The sequence below is a fragment of the Cariama cristata genome, unplaced genomic scaffold (genome assembly GCF_000690535.1).
Source record: "Cariama cristata isolate BGI_N322 unplaced genomic scaffold, ASM69053v1 scaffold4045, whole genome shotgun sequence".
NCBI classification, from domain to species: domain Eukaryota; kingdom Metazoa; phylum Chordata; class Aves; order Cariamiformes; family Cariamidae; genus Cariama; species Cariama cristata.
The window spans coordinates 12,254-29,923 of record NW_009617943.1 but is presented as its reverse complement, the minus strand read 5'-3'; the positions used below and the strand labels follow the sequence as shown (position 1 = coordinate 29,923).

Genomic DNA, 17,670 nt, shown 5'->3' with positions numbered 1-17,670 from the left:
CCTTCTCCCTTTCCCTTACTGAACTGCGTGGACAACCTGTCCCAGTGTCCACAGGGTAGGAAACCTGGACTGAGACCCATGCTTGGAGGCAGCCTCTCCAGTGGTGGCACTCTCAATGATGTAGCCTCAGATATGAATGTAAGATTACAGTGGTAAATCAATGGCCTTTTAGCTCTGCTCTGCTCTTTAGTGGTGACATTTTTATTTTCTGTTTTACTTCCCTGCACTTCATAGTCATGTGTGCTTTTCTGTTTTTCTTTACATTTATAGCTGATGCAGATGCATTTAAAATTCTCCTGGAGATGAAGATGAAGAAGAGGCAGAAAAAGCCTACTTTGCCAAGCACTGTGACCGAGCTTGACACCGAGGATGGTTCTAAAGTGTATGTGGTTGGAACAGCCCACTTCAGTGACAGCAGCAAAAAGGATGTCGTGAAGGTAAACACTATGTGGGAGCCCTTCAGCAGCACGTTTATAATGTTGCTAACTTAGCATTAAGTAGAATGAGGTCCAGCTCTCTGACTTGGTTCTGTCCTGTAACCTCCAGACTCTGTTTTTTCTCATTAGCTGTTGGAGGGCTAACATATTGGAGGCAGACATATTATCTTAATAATTTTTGATGCAATACATTGCTCTCCCATCTCAAATATTTTCATTTGTCCTTAAACAACAAATGCAGTTACAGTGTGAGTGTTAAAAGTAGAAGTCTCACTAGTGAAGCTTATGTTGCCTGTCACGGTACAGCATCACATCACACCGACAGTGCGTGCTGTGATTGTTGCATACTCACTGTGATGGGGACGTGCTGAGAAGATGCAAAGCCTAGAACAGAAACTGCAGTTTACAGCCTCTCTGTGCCCAGGGCGTATAATACAGAGTTGTAAAACCATGCCGCCCCAAACTTGGATTTCGTTCTCAAGATGCAAATAGGTCCAAAGCTCTAGTGAAAATGGAAACTATTTCATTCTGTACCTCATGCAAAGTCTGCAGTTTAGAGTGGCTTTATTCTCCGGGAGCTAGAGGGGAGGAATCTTGTGCCAGAATCATCAACCCTGGTTTTTACAAAGCTTGGTTTTACTCAGATTGCAAATGATCGCAGAGTATGGTCAAAGGAACTTTGTGAATGTGAAGAGTTTATCTAGTTTCCCCCCTCACCTCCCAGCACAATATGTTCTCCATCTCCCTGTCCCAAAGCATCCAGTAATTAAAGCATTTCACTGTCATCTTCCTTAATGTTTTTCTCAATACATAGCTATTTGGAGAAGTCTTATTCCTTCACTGTTCCTTTAATTGAAAATGATTGCTGGAATGTGCTCTTATTAAGTCACTTTTCTCATGGAAGTTTTGATATTGGCTGCATTTCTGTTTAATCTTTCCTAAACTGGTGTAAATAAATTAATCTTTTTCAGACAATACAAGAAGTGCAACCTGATGTAGTTGTGGTGGAACTATGCCAGTACAGAGTTTCTATGTTAAAGATGGATGAAAAGACATTACTAAAAGAAGCCAAAGAAATAAATCTGGAAAAGCTTCAACAAGCTATAAAGCAGGTATGATTCCCACAGTGAGAATTAAAGGTTTGTGTTAAAAGCAATTTGTCAATTTGCAACCAAAACCAGTGTAGCCACCAGCTGAGAACCGATATTGTTCACCTAGGCGCGAGTACTCTAACAGTGACAAAGTTAGGTTTGGTTGGATGGTGTTTGTTTTTTGTTGTTGTTTTTTTTTTTTTTTTTTCAACTGGAGTATTGAGGGCTTCTGTTCCACATTGGGATTGTTTGGGCAGTTGACCTTGGCAGGAATCCTCCTGGATTTAACAGTTGTTCCATTTGCAGGACACAAGTCTTAACGTTGTAATTGTGATGCTCTGCTAATATATTTAAATATGATTATTATTCCTGCAATCTGCATCTGTACCACAGCTATTTAGGGAGCACTTAATTTTGGTAGTCTGTTGTGATCTGTTTAGTTGCATTCCTTCTTCATCCTAGTGTGTTGCTCTTTCTTTTTAATTCTCATACACTTCTCTTTTGAGTATTTTCTGATTGACAGTAGACCTTGAGGGAGGTTTTTGAAAAATCTGGGCTGAAAAGTGTGGGATGCTATTCAAATTATAACTACTCTGGCAGTTTGGTGCAGTCTGGGATGTGTTTACAAAGCAAGTGTTGTCCTGAATTTTTTCAGTTTCACCTAGTTAGCTTGTATTTAAGTAATTTTAGGTGAGGCACAATGAGGCAGCACAAAGTTGACTTAGGAATGATAGGACATTTGATTAGAATGGCAGTATGTAGTCAGTAGTAAAAAGAGTTTCCAGTGTCCAGTTGAATGAACAAATTAATAAATTGTTATTTTGGTTGTGTGGTAATTATGTATTGGAGTTGTTTTATTGATGTAATTGGGGAATTTCCAGGATTGCACCCCTCGTAAGACTATAATCTGCATCCATGCAGAAGCTCTTGCAGTGGCTAGTCTACTTGTGTGTGTGTGTGCACGTGGGCACATAGTGCCTTAGTGCAGGCTTTCTGACTCATGGAGTTAGGCAATAATGTGTCTTTCCTGTTTTCTTTATTTATGTCCTATCGAAGGAAAGAACATTGCAAAACTCTTGCATATTGCATGAATTACTGCATCCATCTGTTTATTTTAGGTAAGGTGGATTGTTCTGATGCATGTAGCCAAAAGAATGCATGTTCACAACAACCAGAGCAGCATAGCTGGGGGTCTTCTGACCTTGTAAACAAGCACAGAAACTTTTTTTTTTTAGTATCAAAGCTAAATGCCACAGTTTTTGCTGTACTCCTCTGTTAAGAGGAGAAGGACAATGAAAATAAAATAGCGGACTTCTTTTCTCTCTGATGTAAATTTGTGTTGGCAGCTTTGTAATTAGCACTTCCTACCAGGACTTATAGTGATCTTCTGTACAGGCAGAAGGAAACACAGACTGTGTTGGCTCCAAAGCCAGAGAACAATACAAAGATCCTTCTTATTGTTACAACTCAATCTTAGTCTCCTTTGTCACTAAAGATAATGCAAATAATAAAATTTAGACATTGTGCCTTTTAGGTAATATATTTATCAGTCTATAGTCTCAACAAAAAAAACACCCCAACCTTCCCCCTTTGATTCAATAGCAGCATGGGTTATATAGGGAAAACCAGGAAAAACAGTCCAGCTGTCTCATGCTAAATTATGATGTCTTTTCTCTAGTAAAAATCAAACCAGCTGGTAAGTTGCTCAGTCATGCTTTGGGTGTCCCCTCTCATTGAAATGCACATGTTTGGGCCCAAAAGTTACACCAAAAGTCAAAACTGCTTGTAACTTTCATCCTTGTGTATCAAATTAGGAAAAGTGTGTCTTTTTATAATCACTTGTGATAAATCTTAAGCAGTAAAATTGCATTTCATTACTCTTAATTGAAGTTGGAAACAGAGCAGAGTGTTAACATGAAACTGTTACACACTTGCAATGGGTCACTGGTATTGACAGCTTATCAAGCAACTGTTGCAGGTTAAAAGCAGCCTTCTTCCAACCCCTCCTTGAATTTCAAAACCCTTACAGTTGTTTGCAGAGAACTACCTGTTTGCTTTCATTAAGCAAAACAACACAGTGCAGACTGGTATCTGGCTCAAATGCAGATTACCTGAAGATGCACAGTAACAGCTGGCTTAAACCAAACTGGTAAGACAGGTTTTGTCTTATCTTTTCCCTTGGCTACCTGTTTCCACTGTCCCTTCTGTGTCCTTACCACGGCCCCATGTTAGTCTGAACAGGGCTTGCTTTTTAGCTGCATCATGTCCCTATGTGGCTGTACAATTGCTAGTCTTGACACAGCGGAGGAGTTGAGAAACGTTGTTCTGGGGCAGAAGAGAAAGTGGGCTGGTGGCAACAAAATCTTAGCTCAACCTCACTTTTTTAACCTACTCCTTTAGGCTGAAGTTAGCTGGAATATGTTCTAATTTTTTTTGATGCTTCTGGCCAGTGAAAAAGCCTTCATCTTGCACCGTATAATATAGCCCTCCTTGTTTAGGTAACCTATAGGATCGTCCTGTTAAATAAAATGGGTATAATGTGAATTGGTAGATGACAGGTACATCCCTATGGACAGGAGCAGGCTGCTGTCACTCGCTACCTTCACTTGCGCTTTAAATTCTAACCTCCAGTGCGCTTGCACCAGTAGGAAACCAGTTCGGGGCTCCAGGTGGCAAGGCTGTGTTTGCACAGGGCTGTGTCCATGGGAATTAGGGTTTTTAAAAGAAGACATCCAGAGGACTAAAAAATAAATGGTTTGTTTCTGCCTGCAGATCTGCAGTTAGTGCTGGATCTGTGACTTGTTACGCAGCCAAAGAGTAGCCCCAAGGCCCCCTCCTTAGGCTGTGTTCCCATATGTAGTGTCAGCATTTCTGTGCTGAGTCCAGTGGAAGATTTGTCTGCTTCAGAAGCCCTCTGGCAGCTGTCAATAACGGATGCCTGGGGAAAGGCAGTAGAACCTGCAGTTGTACTTTGCCTGGGTATTCCTCTCTCTTCCTGTCCTTTTCACTATCTCCATGCTAGTCCCATGCTAGTCATGGTGTCTGACAGTGTATCTTCCTCAGTTATCCTTTCCCAAGCCTCATGAGTATTTAATATGTTGAATCTCTTCTCATATGTTCGGTATTTCTTTGCACATTTTCTAGTTCAAGTGTCTTGTTTTCAAGACAGGAGTCTGCTAAAGATTGTGCAGCAGTGCATTGAAGTTTCTGTTTTTTTCTTTCCTGGTAATCCCTCTTACTCTTCTTGCTTTCTGACTGCTTTTGAATATTGGGCTGATAAAATTGGTATTTTGCTTTCTCTGTCCTGTTAGAATGGCTCTGCATCCCTCTGCCTGTGCAGTTGAGTTTCTTTCTACTTGTGCACTGCTTTGTGTTTATGGCTATTGCATGTAACCTGTGAAATTATTGCCAGCCACTCAGGATTTAATGTTCTTTTGTGGTCAGCTTTCCTTTTTCTGACATTGAATAATCTGGTATTGATAATAACCTCTTAGTGTTTTGTTCCCATCATTTTTTGTACATTTTGCTCTTTATCCCCAGACAGTATCTGGCTGGCCAGTTATTGCTGGTAGCTGCTACATACAGCTACTTGTCACCTTTTATCTCCTTGATGCTGAGCCAATACAGCAGGCACCGAGTTTTGTGCAGGTTAAGAGCACAAATGACTCGGACAGACTTCAAAGATGCATCTCTCTGTTAGCCAGCAGGATGAACCTTTCTGTCACAGTGTAAAAATGCAGCTTCATATACGTCAGTCCTAAAGGGGAGATCAGCCAGCAAACAATCTCAGGCTGCATTATCGGAGTTTTCTTTTCTTTGTGTGCATCTTTTCTGAACTTCTGGAAACCCTTGTTCCCCAGGCTTTTGAACTGGACCTCAAGGATGCTGAAAACCCTTTTTCTGACTGCCTTCTTTCTTTTTTGTCTCTCCTGAGGAGCCCAGCGCTCTATCTGTCTGCCATGCTTGCTAGTTCATAGCGTGGTAAAGCAGATAATCAATTGGCTTTGAAAACAGCCTCTCTTTTGCCAGTTCTGGTCCTCAGTGACCCTTGAGTCCACCTAACTGCAGAAACTGCCTCTAACCTTTGGAGAGATCACACAAGCACCAGTCTAGCACAGCACCATTTGAGCACGGCCCTGGGAGCAAGAAATGGAGACCTGAACCTTCCTCTGGTAACTTCAAGCAGTTAGATTAACTCGAGCTATCCTATGTAACCTCACCTTCAGTTGCGTGAAGCTGGTGACACAGCAGGAAATTAACCTTTGGTGAGGGAAGGGGGAATGCCCCTTTTTGGTAGTGGAACAGACTGGTGCCGAATTGGAGGAGATTCATAACCAAGGTACAGGTTACGCCTGGGGACAGGTGACACTCAGCCACTGAGTCTTAGCTGTAAAAATAAATGGTTGAGGGCAGAGAGAGCTGGACAGAAGGATCAGCCTTGAATGGATTTGAGATGGTTTTTTCATCCTTTTTGTAAAAGGATAGGGAAGAGAAGTTTTGTGTAAGTATATATAGTAGAATTTTTTTCTTTTTAAAAAGAGGACTCTCTATTTTTAGATCTCTGTTCAAAAAGTAATAGACTGTTGCGAGGAGGGGTCTTCAGTCTGCTTGTGGGATTGAGTGGTACTCAGGACTGTGAAGCCTTTTCTAAGGTCTTACATCCTTAAGTTATGCACTGCAATTGCTTGCACAACGCTAGATTCTCTGTGTTTCTGCATCTATTAACCTAACCAGTCCTCAGCTTAGTGTTTCCCAGGATTGTGGAAGTGTTTATGGTTAGACCACTAGCTATTTCCCTTTCAGTATCTCTATAGTGTGATGTTCACTATACGTTCAATGGAATATACTCTTGGGGTCCCTTTTTTTGTAACCAGATAGATCAAGAAAAATTAAATGCATAGTATGAGCTGTTTTACTGTTCAGTTATTCAGATACTTTCTTCAGTCTGTATTTACTCCACCTGCTTGAAGAAAGTCTGGCTGGCCTCCTTTCTTTTCTTAACTCTGCCATACATTTGTGTTAAAAGGGAGAATACTTTGGCCGCACACTGAAGTGAAAAGCTACTCCACAACTGATACAGACTGAAATAAAAGAGCTGTATCGATCAGTGAATTAGCTCCAAAAGGTAGCTTCAATGCTGCTTCTTTACTAAGATATTTAATGTTTTTTTAATGACTGAACAGTGCATTCTTCTTAGAAATCCACACAGCTTGTTGATTTTCTTTTTTTTGTTTGGTGTTTTTTTTTGTGTGTGTGTTTTTCTTCCACCAGAATGGAGTCATGTCTGGATTGATGCAAATGCTGCTTCTGAAGGTTTCTGCTCACATCACAGAACAGCTGGGAATGGCCCCAGGAGGAGAATTCAGGGAGGCTTTCAAGGAGGTGCGAACTTGAAATGGTTTTTCTGAGGTCAAATTACTGACCTTTTGCTTGCAGAGTCAAACTAAATAAAACCATTTGTTAGTGACTGGAAAAGAGCACTCTGGCCTTACTTGTGCTGAAGCCCGTGAAGTAGTAAGAATCATCTTCGGCTTCAAAGTGTACTTGGAAGTACAGAGGTTTGTAGCTTAAGCGGCATGAAAGCAACTCCAAAAAGGCTTCAAATTATAAGGGTTTTTCCTGATGATATTTCTGATGGCATTTGTTTTCATTTCGTTAATAATTCATCTATTTTGTTCCTGGTAAATAATTGTTTTTGAATTCTGGATATGGATCCTGGTCCTGCTGTTGGGGGTGTCAGGGTTTCAGGCTGTGAAAACCAACTGTAAAGCATTAATGAGATCTAACACATTCATATAGAAAGATTGTTTGGGGAAGCAAACTATCTGACTGGTTTGTTAGTCCTATCTGGTCTTTTAACATTGCCTTTGTACTACTGCCAACTGTGATACTGGGAAGCAAATAATAGCTGGATTTCTTCTGTGTATCACAGCTACTCTTTTTTTGGCTGGGAATACTGAGACACTGTTTTCACCGTATGTATGCACCTTGCAGACTGTATCTTGCTATTTTTATGTAAATTAGGTACTAGTAAGGAAATCTGAGATAACACAGCTGTTAAAGAATCTGGAATAATTTGGTGTGTTTATCCTTAATAAAAAGAAAACTGTTTCAAGGCTTACTTTCCTGAGCATTCCAGACCAGAGTGAAACATTTTAAGTGTTTTAAATGTTTCCCATTTTAAGTGGGAAAGAAAAAAATACATTAGCTCTGTACTGTTCTGAAGTGGTTGTTTGAAATTTTTAAACAGGTATGCATACGAAAATTTTCTCGAAATTCTGTACTGTGCTAGAATTTGTCAGTCTAAGCTACAGTAAAGTCTCGCCTCACATTGTCGTGTGGTATCTGACATCAGTTCTTGTTTCATAAGCTTTTTCTTGAATATGTTTTACCATGACAAACTGATAGGTTAGTGATCCTGACAAATCCTAGGTAAAAGCAAAATGGCCACAATTGTTTCACCTTACACTTTATTCAGACCCAGACAGATATTGAGCCCCATCTGTTCACCTTTAGTCTTAAGCAGAAGCTTTCTGCTTAGCTAAAAGTAACCTAAGGAGAGTGGCATTACAACTTAATGTTTTTACTGCAATATCTACTGCATCTTGTAGCTGATGTATTCCTTTATGAAGTAGTATTTTGGAAATTCTGCTTACTGGAAAGCTAAAATATGTTTTGATGTTAAAGTATGACACTGTTTGCTCTTATTTAAGATACCTTGTATCAATAAACAAACGTTCTCTTAATAAGGATGTAGTGTGCTGCAATATGAAATGTTGATTAGTGATTTGTATCCTCTCTTTCAGGCCAGTAAAGTACCTTTCTGTAAATTCCATCTTGGAGACCGACCCATCCCTGTTACATTTAAGAGAGCAATTGCTGCACTTTCTTTTTGGCAAAAAGTCAAGCTTGCGTGGGGCCTTTGCTTCTTATCTGACCCAATCAGGTATGAATAAGCATTCCGTATGTTTATCGGTGTGTTCAGTTCTTCAGTTTGGCTTTAGTATGAGCTGGAAGTCCTCGGTACACAGTCTGATACAGTGAAACTTGAAGTTAGTGATAAGGATAAATATATAAACTAGCCTGCAATAATCCATATTTTTGAAAAGAAAGCTGGCTTTCCGACCTTCTTCTAGCTCTTTCTTCAATTGTCTTTTGATACATTACTTCCAGGCGAAGTGAAGTATTTGGTGCTGGAGAATTCCTAGTGTACTTCAGAAAAAACTTTTTTTTATATAATTTTTTTATTTTTATGCTGAAAATATAATCTTTCCCGCTACTGTGTGTGGATATTGTAAATAGAATAGAGTAGGGCCTCAGTAAGCTAATTTGTACCTCCTTAAGATTTCCAAAGGACTTGGGCCTGCTGTGCTAACTCACATCTGGATCAGGACAGCTTGCAAACTGAATCTGCTGGCAGAGCAGATTTTTGGAACAAGAGAAAACGTGTGGACATGTGGACTCTTAATGATTATTGCCTTTAAACGGACATTGTTAAAACTTTTGCCTTATGGTAATATTTCTCAGACAGCTATTCTCTTGCTCAGTTTAGTTTCCCCTACCCTTCAGACATCCCTTTGCCACATTTGCTTCCTCTTTCCACAAATAGATGTGTGATAACGTGCTTGAACTGGGTGAGAACATAGGCACGGCTGTCCTCCTAAATGCAGTCTGTTCCTACCAAACTCTCAGTGGTGGGAGGCTTGCCAGAAATGGGTTTCCTGTGCATGGAGTCCCTGTATCTCAGTGCCCCTCTCATACCCTGTGACCAGAACTCTCCACAGCTCATGGAATGATCTATGGCATTTTCTACAGGCTTTTGAAATTGGGCCAAACTGTAGTTCTGTCAATCAAACCTTCTGTTGTCCAGTTTTAGCATTTACTTAATTGTAGTTTCCTGTAAATACTTGCTGTTACATTCATCTGTAAAATGAGTTTGATTCTGTTTCAAGCCATTAGCTACAGTTCATGCACAAAATAAGTTTTCTTACTTACTAGTCTAATACCAGCATGAAACCATTTGCAGGCTTTTGAGAGGATTGGAGGATATATTTCTTTGCAGCTTCTCCCATTTTTTTAATCCATCCTAAGAACATCTTGGTTTTCAACTGCAGTATTAAGATAATTATGGTATATGCACACTAGTTTCCCACTGAAGCTTGGCCATAACATCTCAGATGTCATAGAATTGATTAATCTGCTACATTGATTTTTAAAAGTAACATGTGGGTAGAGATTGAAAAGGAAAGATGTTTGTAATCGGGAAGTTATTGCAGGGGGTGGGAGGGATTGTGCACCCAGCCATCAACGTGAGATTCTATAGAAAATGGAGTAATAATTCAGCATCAAATTTTTGTCAGTCTGATGACGTTGCTATGATCTGTTGAAATCTAGCAATGCATTTTTCCTTTTGGTTGCCCTATTGATATTTGTAGCGTCCTTTCTATCTTGGGAGCTAAAGAAAGCGTGTTTGGCATTATTCTTCAGTAGACAGTGGTGAAAAAATAGATGCTTCTGTTGCCACAAACTATGACTGTACCACAGCTATGAGTGCAAACAGAAGGTTAACAGCACCTATAAAAAAATATAAAAGCCTATTACATTTACTCCTGCAGTTTTTATTTGTTTATTTCCTGCCCATTTCCTATTCTTATGTTCAGGGAATTGATTTATAACTAACTTCCCTGCTGAAGACCTGTGATTGACACTAGGAACCTGCAGAATACTCTCTGTCCCCTCAGACTGTGCCTTACACTGTGCTTTTTTTTTTTTTTTCCTTAAATAGCCCCTCTGTGTGTTCAGTGATCAGATCTGCTTCCTCAGGAGTGCTCTGTGTTGGCTCTTCTAAGCTTATTTATATACACTAGAAGTGGGGCAATGTGATAACTATTTCCTTTGAAGCCCCAGTGCTTTTGCTCAGTTGAGTTGTCAGCTTTTAAACTGGGAAGGGTGAAAATCCGGTTGAACTGCCTAAAGGCAAGTGACCTCTCTTCTTTCCCTCACTGTAGAGGCATTGTTAGGTATCCAGTTTTACAGGTTTATGGAGATTATTTTGCTTTTGGGGAGGAGAACTGTAGAGCATGGGTTTAGATGAATAATGTGTGTAATATCCAATTGTTTTTATTCATTGATTTGTCTGTATTGCGCTTTGAAAGCTTAACAGATACTGAGAAAACTTACCTTTCTTTCAGTAAAGATGATGTGGAGAAATGCAAACAGAAGGATTTACTGGAGCAGATGATGGCGGAAATGATTGGAGAGTTCCCTGATCTTCATCGAACTATTGTCTCGGAACGAGATATTTACTTGACCTACATGCTGAAGCAGGCAGCAAAGCAGATAGAACTACCTCGAGCTTCAGAAAGTAATTGTTTTAAAGCAGATATCATAATCAGCAAGGTGTTCTTTGAGTACTAGTCCAAAGTTCAGTTCTTCTCAGGAAATCTGGGATGTTCTGTTCATGTGTGCCACATGTCACATAAGATTACAGCACTTAAAAAGTTAAAAAGGGATGTTACTCTTCTGTTGCAACCACCTAGAGCAGTAGACTCCGAATTATGATTCCTTTCTCATTGTGCTATTTAAAACAGGAGAATACTAATTAGCCTGACGACTTTTTCAAAAGGCAGGCATCTGGTATTACAGCACAGCATGGGGCAGTCTGGGCTTATGTTGTCTGTCTCACTTCCACCCTGGTACCTCACCAAATTCATTGTCGTCACTAGGTGCTCAGGAGCACATTTCTTGCTAAATTAATTACCTCTGATTTCAGTGTTCATCTTTGCTTTGCTTATTATAAATTGGGCTGCTAGGAACCCTGATGATGTGCCAATGATAATGAAACGTGTGACTCTGCATGTTTCAGCAAGGTACAGGCATACAGAATAATTGCATTTCTCTAGCCTTTGGAAGTATTTTGCTTGCATATTTGATCTGCACGCCCTTCCTATATATAAGCATACTGAGGTATGGATTACCTCTTATATACTGTCTTAAGAAAATGCTGTTTGTAATCTCTTCAGTGCAGACCTCTGGCACTGTCTTGTGATTGGAAAAAATAGCGAGGGGATTGCACTTGTGTTCTTGCATCTCCCTTGCCTAATATTACCTCAATGCTAACTTCATAAAGTTTGTCCAAACACACGGTATTTCCTGTTAGCTCAGTTGATACGGCTGAAAGAGGCACAGATGCATTCAGTTACTTGTTCCAAAGAGCAGGCTGAAAATTTAGTTTTATTGTTAGTCCTGGCTGGGTCATGAGCCACAAGAGGAATTGTTTAGCAATTCGCCTGCTCTTTTTTTCCCCTTTAAATCTACCTTTCTTAAAGCTCAGTCTCTGGATCAGTGGTTTAGTGAATGCCTATGAAAGCAGAAGGGGTTTATATGCATTATGAAGGACTTTAAATAGAAGATGGGACCATAAAAGACAAGAGTGTGAGGGACTACCTGACTGATAATCATGTGTCTCAGTCTCTTAATTAAGAAGAGACAATGCCAGAGACGGTTTTGTTTAGAAGATGTGCATTCATATTGTATATGTACAATCTGTTCTATGCATTCGTGCTTGTGAGAGGCAAAAAAGAAAAAAAAAAAAAGGCAAATGATATACTTATTCATACTAAAATACAAAACCTCACGATTCAAATGAGCAGAAATAGGGCATCATCATCATCACCGTTGTGCAATCCTGTGCTGTTTTTTTTTGGACACTATTTGCAGGACTCAAATATACTTTTGGTGTGATATATTCCTAAAATAGGTCTGATTTGTTCCTAGCCTTCGTCTGACTCTTTGCCTGGGTGAACTTTTCCAAAAAGCTTGCAAATGAAACTTTCACAGTTAGTTTTTCATTCTGTCTTTACTCCACACAAAATACTCTGAGACAGGGATTAAAAATTTCTTCCGGGACTGGTTCAGGCAGGGCTTTAAACATTACTGGTATCATCCTTGAACGCTGCCCAGAAGCAGAGAGGAACATAGGGGCGGAGGTTGGAGCGGGTGTGATGTGCTGTGGACAGCCCGTTCTGCTGAGGTGCTGTGCTCTGCCTCTGTTGTTGTTGCAGCTCTGATTTAGAGCAGCCCTAGAATGGTCTGAGAAAAGGCAAGTCCAAAGAAACGATTCTGAAAATGCATATAATAGTTCTAGTGTTTGCAATACGGTTTTGTTTCACTTTGAGGGGGGCTGCTTTTCAAATTTTTCCTTTTTACTTTTTCCTGGAAAAGTCAAGGGTGGATATTTAAAGCAAGACAGTGGAACGAACTTGCATATTATATTTAGGTATAATTTTCCCCATAGGAAAGCAGCTGATTACTGTTACTTAAAGTTTTCTATGAATTTATTTTTATTGTGGTCTGGTACCGTTTTTTTTATTGGGGGAGAGGTAATCCCCAAACTTTGAGGAACAACATTTTAACTTCACTGGATGTTGTGGAATTTGGATGTTAGACGGGAGGTGAGGGTGAGAGCTGGCGTGTGTTGCAGTGGTCCCACAGTGACGGGCTAGCTGCTGCACACGAATGGTACGACTGGCCACGGCCAGGTCTGTAACAGTAAACTTAACGGGGACAGGTGTGGTCTCAAGCACTGTTTTCCAATTGTTCATTCTGCTTGTTAGCCCAGGTCTTATCACAGTTTGGGTGTGTGCCAGCTGTCACTGCCCAAAGTGGTGGAGAAAGCGCTCTGTTCAGGAGGCAGCAAAGACCAGGGCTGTTCCTGATAAGCAGTAAAGAAACATGACCCACATATGGAAGGAAAGAAATTAATTTAGCTTGCACCTGCAGAGCTTCTCACCCTGAGGCTGGAGTATGAGCCCTGGCCATGTCTGTTTACTGAAACAAACGTTTCCTGAAAATCCAGAAACTGTGCTGATTTTTTCAGACTTTCAACATAAAAGGCAGTAGGTGAGATGAATATTAACTTTTAGTATGTAACAGAGTTTTAATGTCTAGTAGTAAGAGTCCCTGCCTCTTGGAAAATTCAGTTTTGTAATCTCACACATTACCTATTTATTTATAGCTTGAAACTAGTTCTTGTACTGATGTGTTCCTTTCTCTCCATCTCTCTTTCTCAGCTGAGCCTAGAAAATATATCCCAGCTGTTGTAGTTGGTGTTGTTGGGATGGGTCATGTACCTGGAATTGAAAAGAACTGGAACTCTGACTTAAACATCCAGGAAATAATGAGGTAACATTATCCTTTCCTACATGTTGACATAACAGCTTCTCTTGCTAAAAGATGGCTATAATTGGTTTGTTTGGGGTTTTTTTTGGTTGTTTGTCACAGCTTGAAGAAACATCACTACTGTCATCCCTGCCCTGTCAGCTCACTGACTTGCTGTGCAGTGTTTGCAGATTGTGCTTACAGCAAAGGAAAAGAAAATTTCAAAGGAAGATAGTAAATAGTTGGATACCAAGGGAAGTAGAGATGTGAAGATGCCCTTGTCTAGAAAGAAAATTCATTGATCCACATTTAAGGCTTTTAAAATGAGAATTCAGATGAGGACTGTAGAAGATGGTGAAAACAAAACCAGGCTTCCAGTCTAGCTTAGGTAAATATTGATAAATATAAACTGTTGGATTCAAAGCTTTTGTTGTGTCAAGACACTGCTGGCTCTGGCAAGCTTACTACCACAGTTGCTCGTAGCCTATTTTTAACTGTATATATAAGTAATAATATGTTTACTGTGTATACCTAAATATTGGCTGATTTAAGCCACATATCTGAACTCTCGCTCCAAAGTACCTGTTAAAATAAATCTATGTGCTTTGTAAAAGAAGGAATTGAAGAACCAAAATGTTCAGACTATGTGTATCATATAAACCACAAAGGTCAAGGCTTCAGAAATGTAGGAGGGATTATAGTACGACCTGGTATTACTGGTCTGCAGTGGTTTAGGATAATAGAGCATTTCAAATATTAGCACCTGATCTTATGACATCCATTTATTGTGTTTATATAAGCACCTTGTCCATCTCTTCAGAGACTCTGAAAAACAGAAAAGACTGTGCCCATCCTCAGTGGTGTATTTAGGCATCTAAAATATGATTTAGAGAGACTTCTAGTGTCTGGATTCAAGAATGCAATGTACAGAAGCCCTGCCATGTATGTCTTTTTTTCAAGGCTAAGTCTTGCCTGGAGTCACAAACTAGATGCACCCTCACAAATAACCTGTAAAATGATGTTGCCAAAATCCATATAATTATCTGGTTGATGTTAGTTGCATCATTGACATGACAGAACTGAACAGCCCAAAACCCGATGATATGTCTTCAAGTTTACATAGAGGGTCTTTTTCATCAAAGTTCAGGCTCTGACTTAGAATCATAGAATCATTATGGTTGGAAGAGACCTCAAAGATCATCAAGTTCAACCGTATACCTGACACCACCATGCCCGCTAAACCCACTGAACCATGTCTTGAAGTGCCACATCTAAACGTTTTTTGAACCCCTCCAGGGATGGTGAGTCCACCACCTCCCTGGGGAGCCCGTTTCAATGCCTAATGACTCTCTTCACTGTAAGTTCTTCCTAATATCCAACCTGAACGTCCCCTGGCACAACTTGAGACCGTTTCCTCTTGTCCTATCGCTAGTTACTGGGGAGAAGAGACCAACCCCCACCTGGCTACAACCTCCTTTCAGGTAGTTGTGGAGGGCAATAAGGTCTCCCCTCAGCCTCCTGTTCTCCAGGCGAAACAACCCCAGAACTTGATTATCTTTACTGTGCCAGAGCCATAACTAAGTGGAAGGGTTACCAGTGTCTTTCATAAGACATTAATATTGCATTAACTTGACTTTCAAAAATAATGAGGCTGATGACATTTGTAATCTTACTATATTTGAGACTCCGTTGTTGTTAAACTTTCTTACGCCTCATGCTGTTGCACTGCAGTTGCAGAGCAGAGTTCGGGCGGAGGGGGTTGTGAGTTAATAGTTGTCACCTCTCTAAAGTGAAAAGTTTTTAAGACTTTTACAGGTATTTAGTTAGGTTTTACAAGTTGCAAAGTGATCTTGGACATTGTCTGGATAAACATAGACATTTCTCAGACTTCCCATTTTTGAGTTCATGCATTGAACCTGACTCTGAGCAGACCTTGCTGTTTGTTTCAGATTGTTATGAATTGATTTTTTTTTTTAATGGTGCTGAGGGACTGCAAATGAGAAAGAAGAGAGAGAGAAGCTTGTAAGGAGGTGTAAAGGGATGCCTTTACCCCATCCTTTGTTCAATGAATATGCTTTTTAAAAAACTCTTCCCATATATTGCCTTAATATGCAAAATCTTACCGGTAATAACTTTGCCCTAGTTTGAGCACATGGATCTAAACTCAGTCTGGTTGTATCCTAATCTCAGTGCGTCTAACCTGGTTTGAGTGTGCCCATAATGTTTGTGTACTACTGTAACTGATTGCTTCTGAATATACTAGGGACATTTTCTAGGTACAAGTAAATGAGAACTTGTGGCTTCTTCGAAATGACACGCAGAGGAGACCTCGCAGTCAGCTGTGAGAGGATTATCTGGGGTGCAGCGTGGGCATGCTGTGTGTGCAGGGCCAGCTGAGCTACTGCAGAGCCTGTTAGTGAAGGTGCAGGGCTACCTGTGCATGTGGCTGTGATTTCAAAGCCAGCTTCATTTTGAAGGTGGTGTTAACTGTTTCCTTGTACACTAAGTTAGTAAGACGGCTTGAAGGCAGGGGTAGACCTGGTGTGCCTGTTGTCCTCTGCCCTCCTGGTTCCAGGTGGCCAGTGCAGAGACTTCGAAGTGGCTCTGTGAAGATCTCAAAGCCAGCAAGACCTGCCACACCGGAGACAGCTTCATGCGAAACCTCTGAGTTGTCCGCACTGTCCTCTGCGGAGCTCCAGAGGCTGAGAGCACTGCAGGGGCTTGGCCTCCACACGCTCACGCTAGGAGCTGCAGCTAGGCTGGTAAGCCTGCCTGGCATCCAAGGGTACACGTTCCTGAAACGCCCCTCCAAATCTGTGTAGGGGCCAGCCTGGCTCTAGACTTACCCCTTCTGGCCACACAAACCTCACCAGGTTTTGACACGCGTTACCCAGAACATTCAAGCTCTGTTTCCCTCCGTTACCCTGAATGACAGCGAGTTGACTGTACCAGGTGTTGGACTTAGGCTGTGTCCGGTGTTTCTTCTGACTTTTGTCTCTGTGCAGAGATACACATAGTAGTACTATAAACAGTTTGACAAGCAATATTAACTTCTATTTGTCAAGAAGTCTTGATGTTGTCTTAGTTATTTTGGTAGGGTGATGGGCAAGTCAAGGTCCATAGCCATTAAGAGTGGCATCGTATGTAAGTGAAAAAGGCTTTATTATTATTAATTTTTGTTGTTGTTATTTAATTTGGATGTAGCCCTTGAACATGAAAGAATGTGTTGTTTGTTTGTGATGCATCTGTTACCTGAAAGTTTGCTGCAATATAAAGGGGAAAGGGAGAAAAGATCCCTGTTTTGATTGGAAAATGGCTGTTCTTCCGGCTATGCGAACGTTAACATTGTTTTATATCTTTTGCTTCAGTGTGCCTCCTCCGTCAGCGTCAAGTAGGATTCTCAAATTTGTCATAAAAGCAACCGTTTTTGGACTGATGGGATATGGCTGCTACCGAATAGGTCAAAGGACAGTTCAGTTTATTCTCTCGATGCCAGCAGCACAGAGCTATCTTCAGAAGCTGACAGAAATAAGGTCTCAGCATTGAAGATCAAGTTGGAGGCACTGTGTGAAGAAGGTGGCTGAAAAAGGGTGATAGAGGCAACAAATGTGAGCTGGACTGAAAGAAGAGTGAGATGAGGATTCTGGTCAGAGGTGATTGATGCTGGGCGACGTTGAATCGCTGTATAATAAAAGATTTGATACTAAAGTTACACCAGCTATGAGCTAATGAATGGGTTTGATTCCTGGTAAGTGTGTTGGATGAAACCACAGGATTCCAGATTAAGGTAAAAGAAATACATACACAAATATATATATATTATATATACTTATGCTGTATATATAATATATATTACTGATGATGTAGTGCACACAGCTTAAAGAGTGTATGTTCATGACTTCTTTTCCGGAGGAACAAAACACCACCAAGTAACCTAATCGGCTGCATCTGCTCCGAAGTTCAGGGACACTTGTCTTGAGTGA

The 17,670-nt window shown here is 40.5% G+C and overlaps 1 protein-coding gene across 1 annotated transcript in view; it reads left to right on the top strand.

Moving 5' to 3' along the window:
• The window catches only part of TRABD (TraB domain containing), a 22,030-nt gene extending 4,626 nt beyond the window's left edge, over positions 1–17,404 (top strand). The window contains exons 3-9 of the mRNA XM_009700665.1: positions 271–437; positions 1,409–1,549; positions 6,800–6,910; positions 8,335–8,474; positions 10,720–10,892; positions 13,600–13,711; positions 17,056–17,404. Coding sequence (XP_009698967.1) covers positions 271–437; positions 1,409–1,549; positions 6,800–6,910; positions 8,335–8,474; positions 10,720–10,892; positions 13,600–13,711; positions 17,056–17,233 — 1,022 coding nt within the window. The 3' untranslated portion in view covers positions 17,234–17,404. The remainder of the gene's footprint in view (positions 1–270; positions 438–1,408; positions 1,550–6,799; positions 6,911–8,334; positions 8,475–10,719; positions 10,893–13,599; positions 13,712–17,055) is intronic.
• Positions 17,405–17,670: the final 266 nt, after the last annotated feature.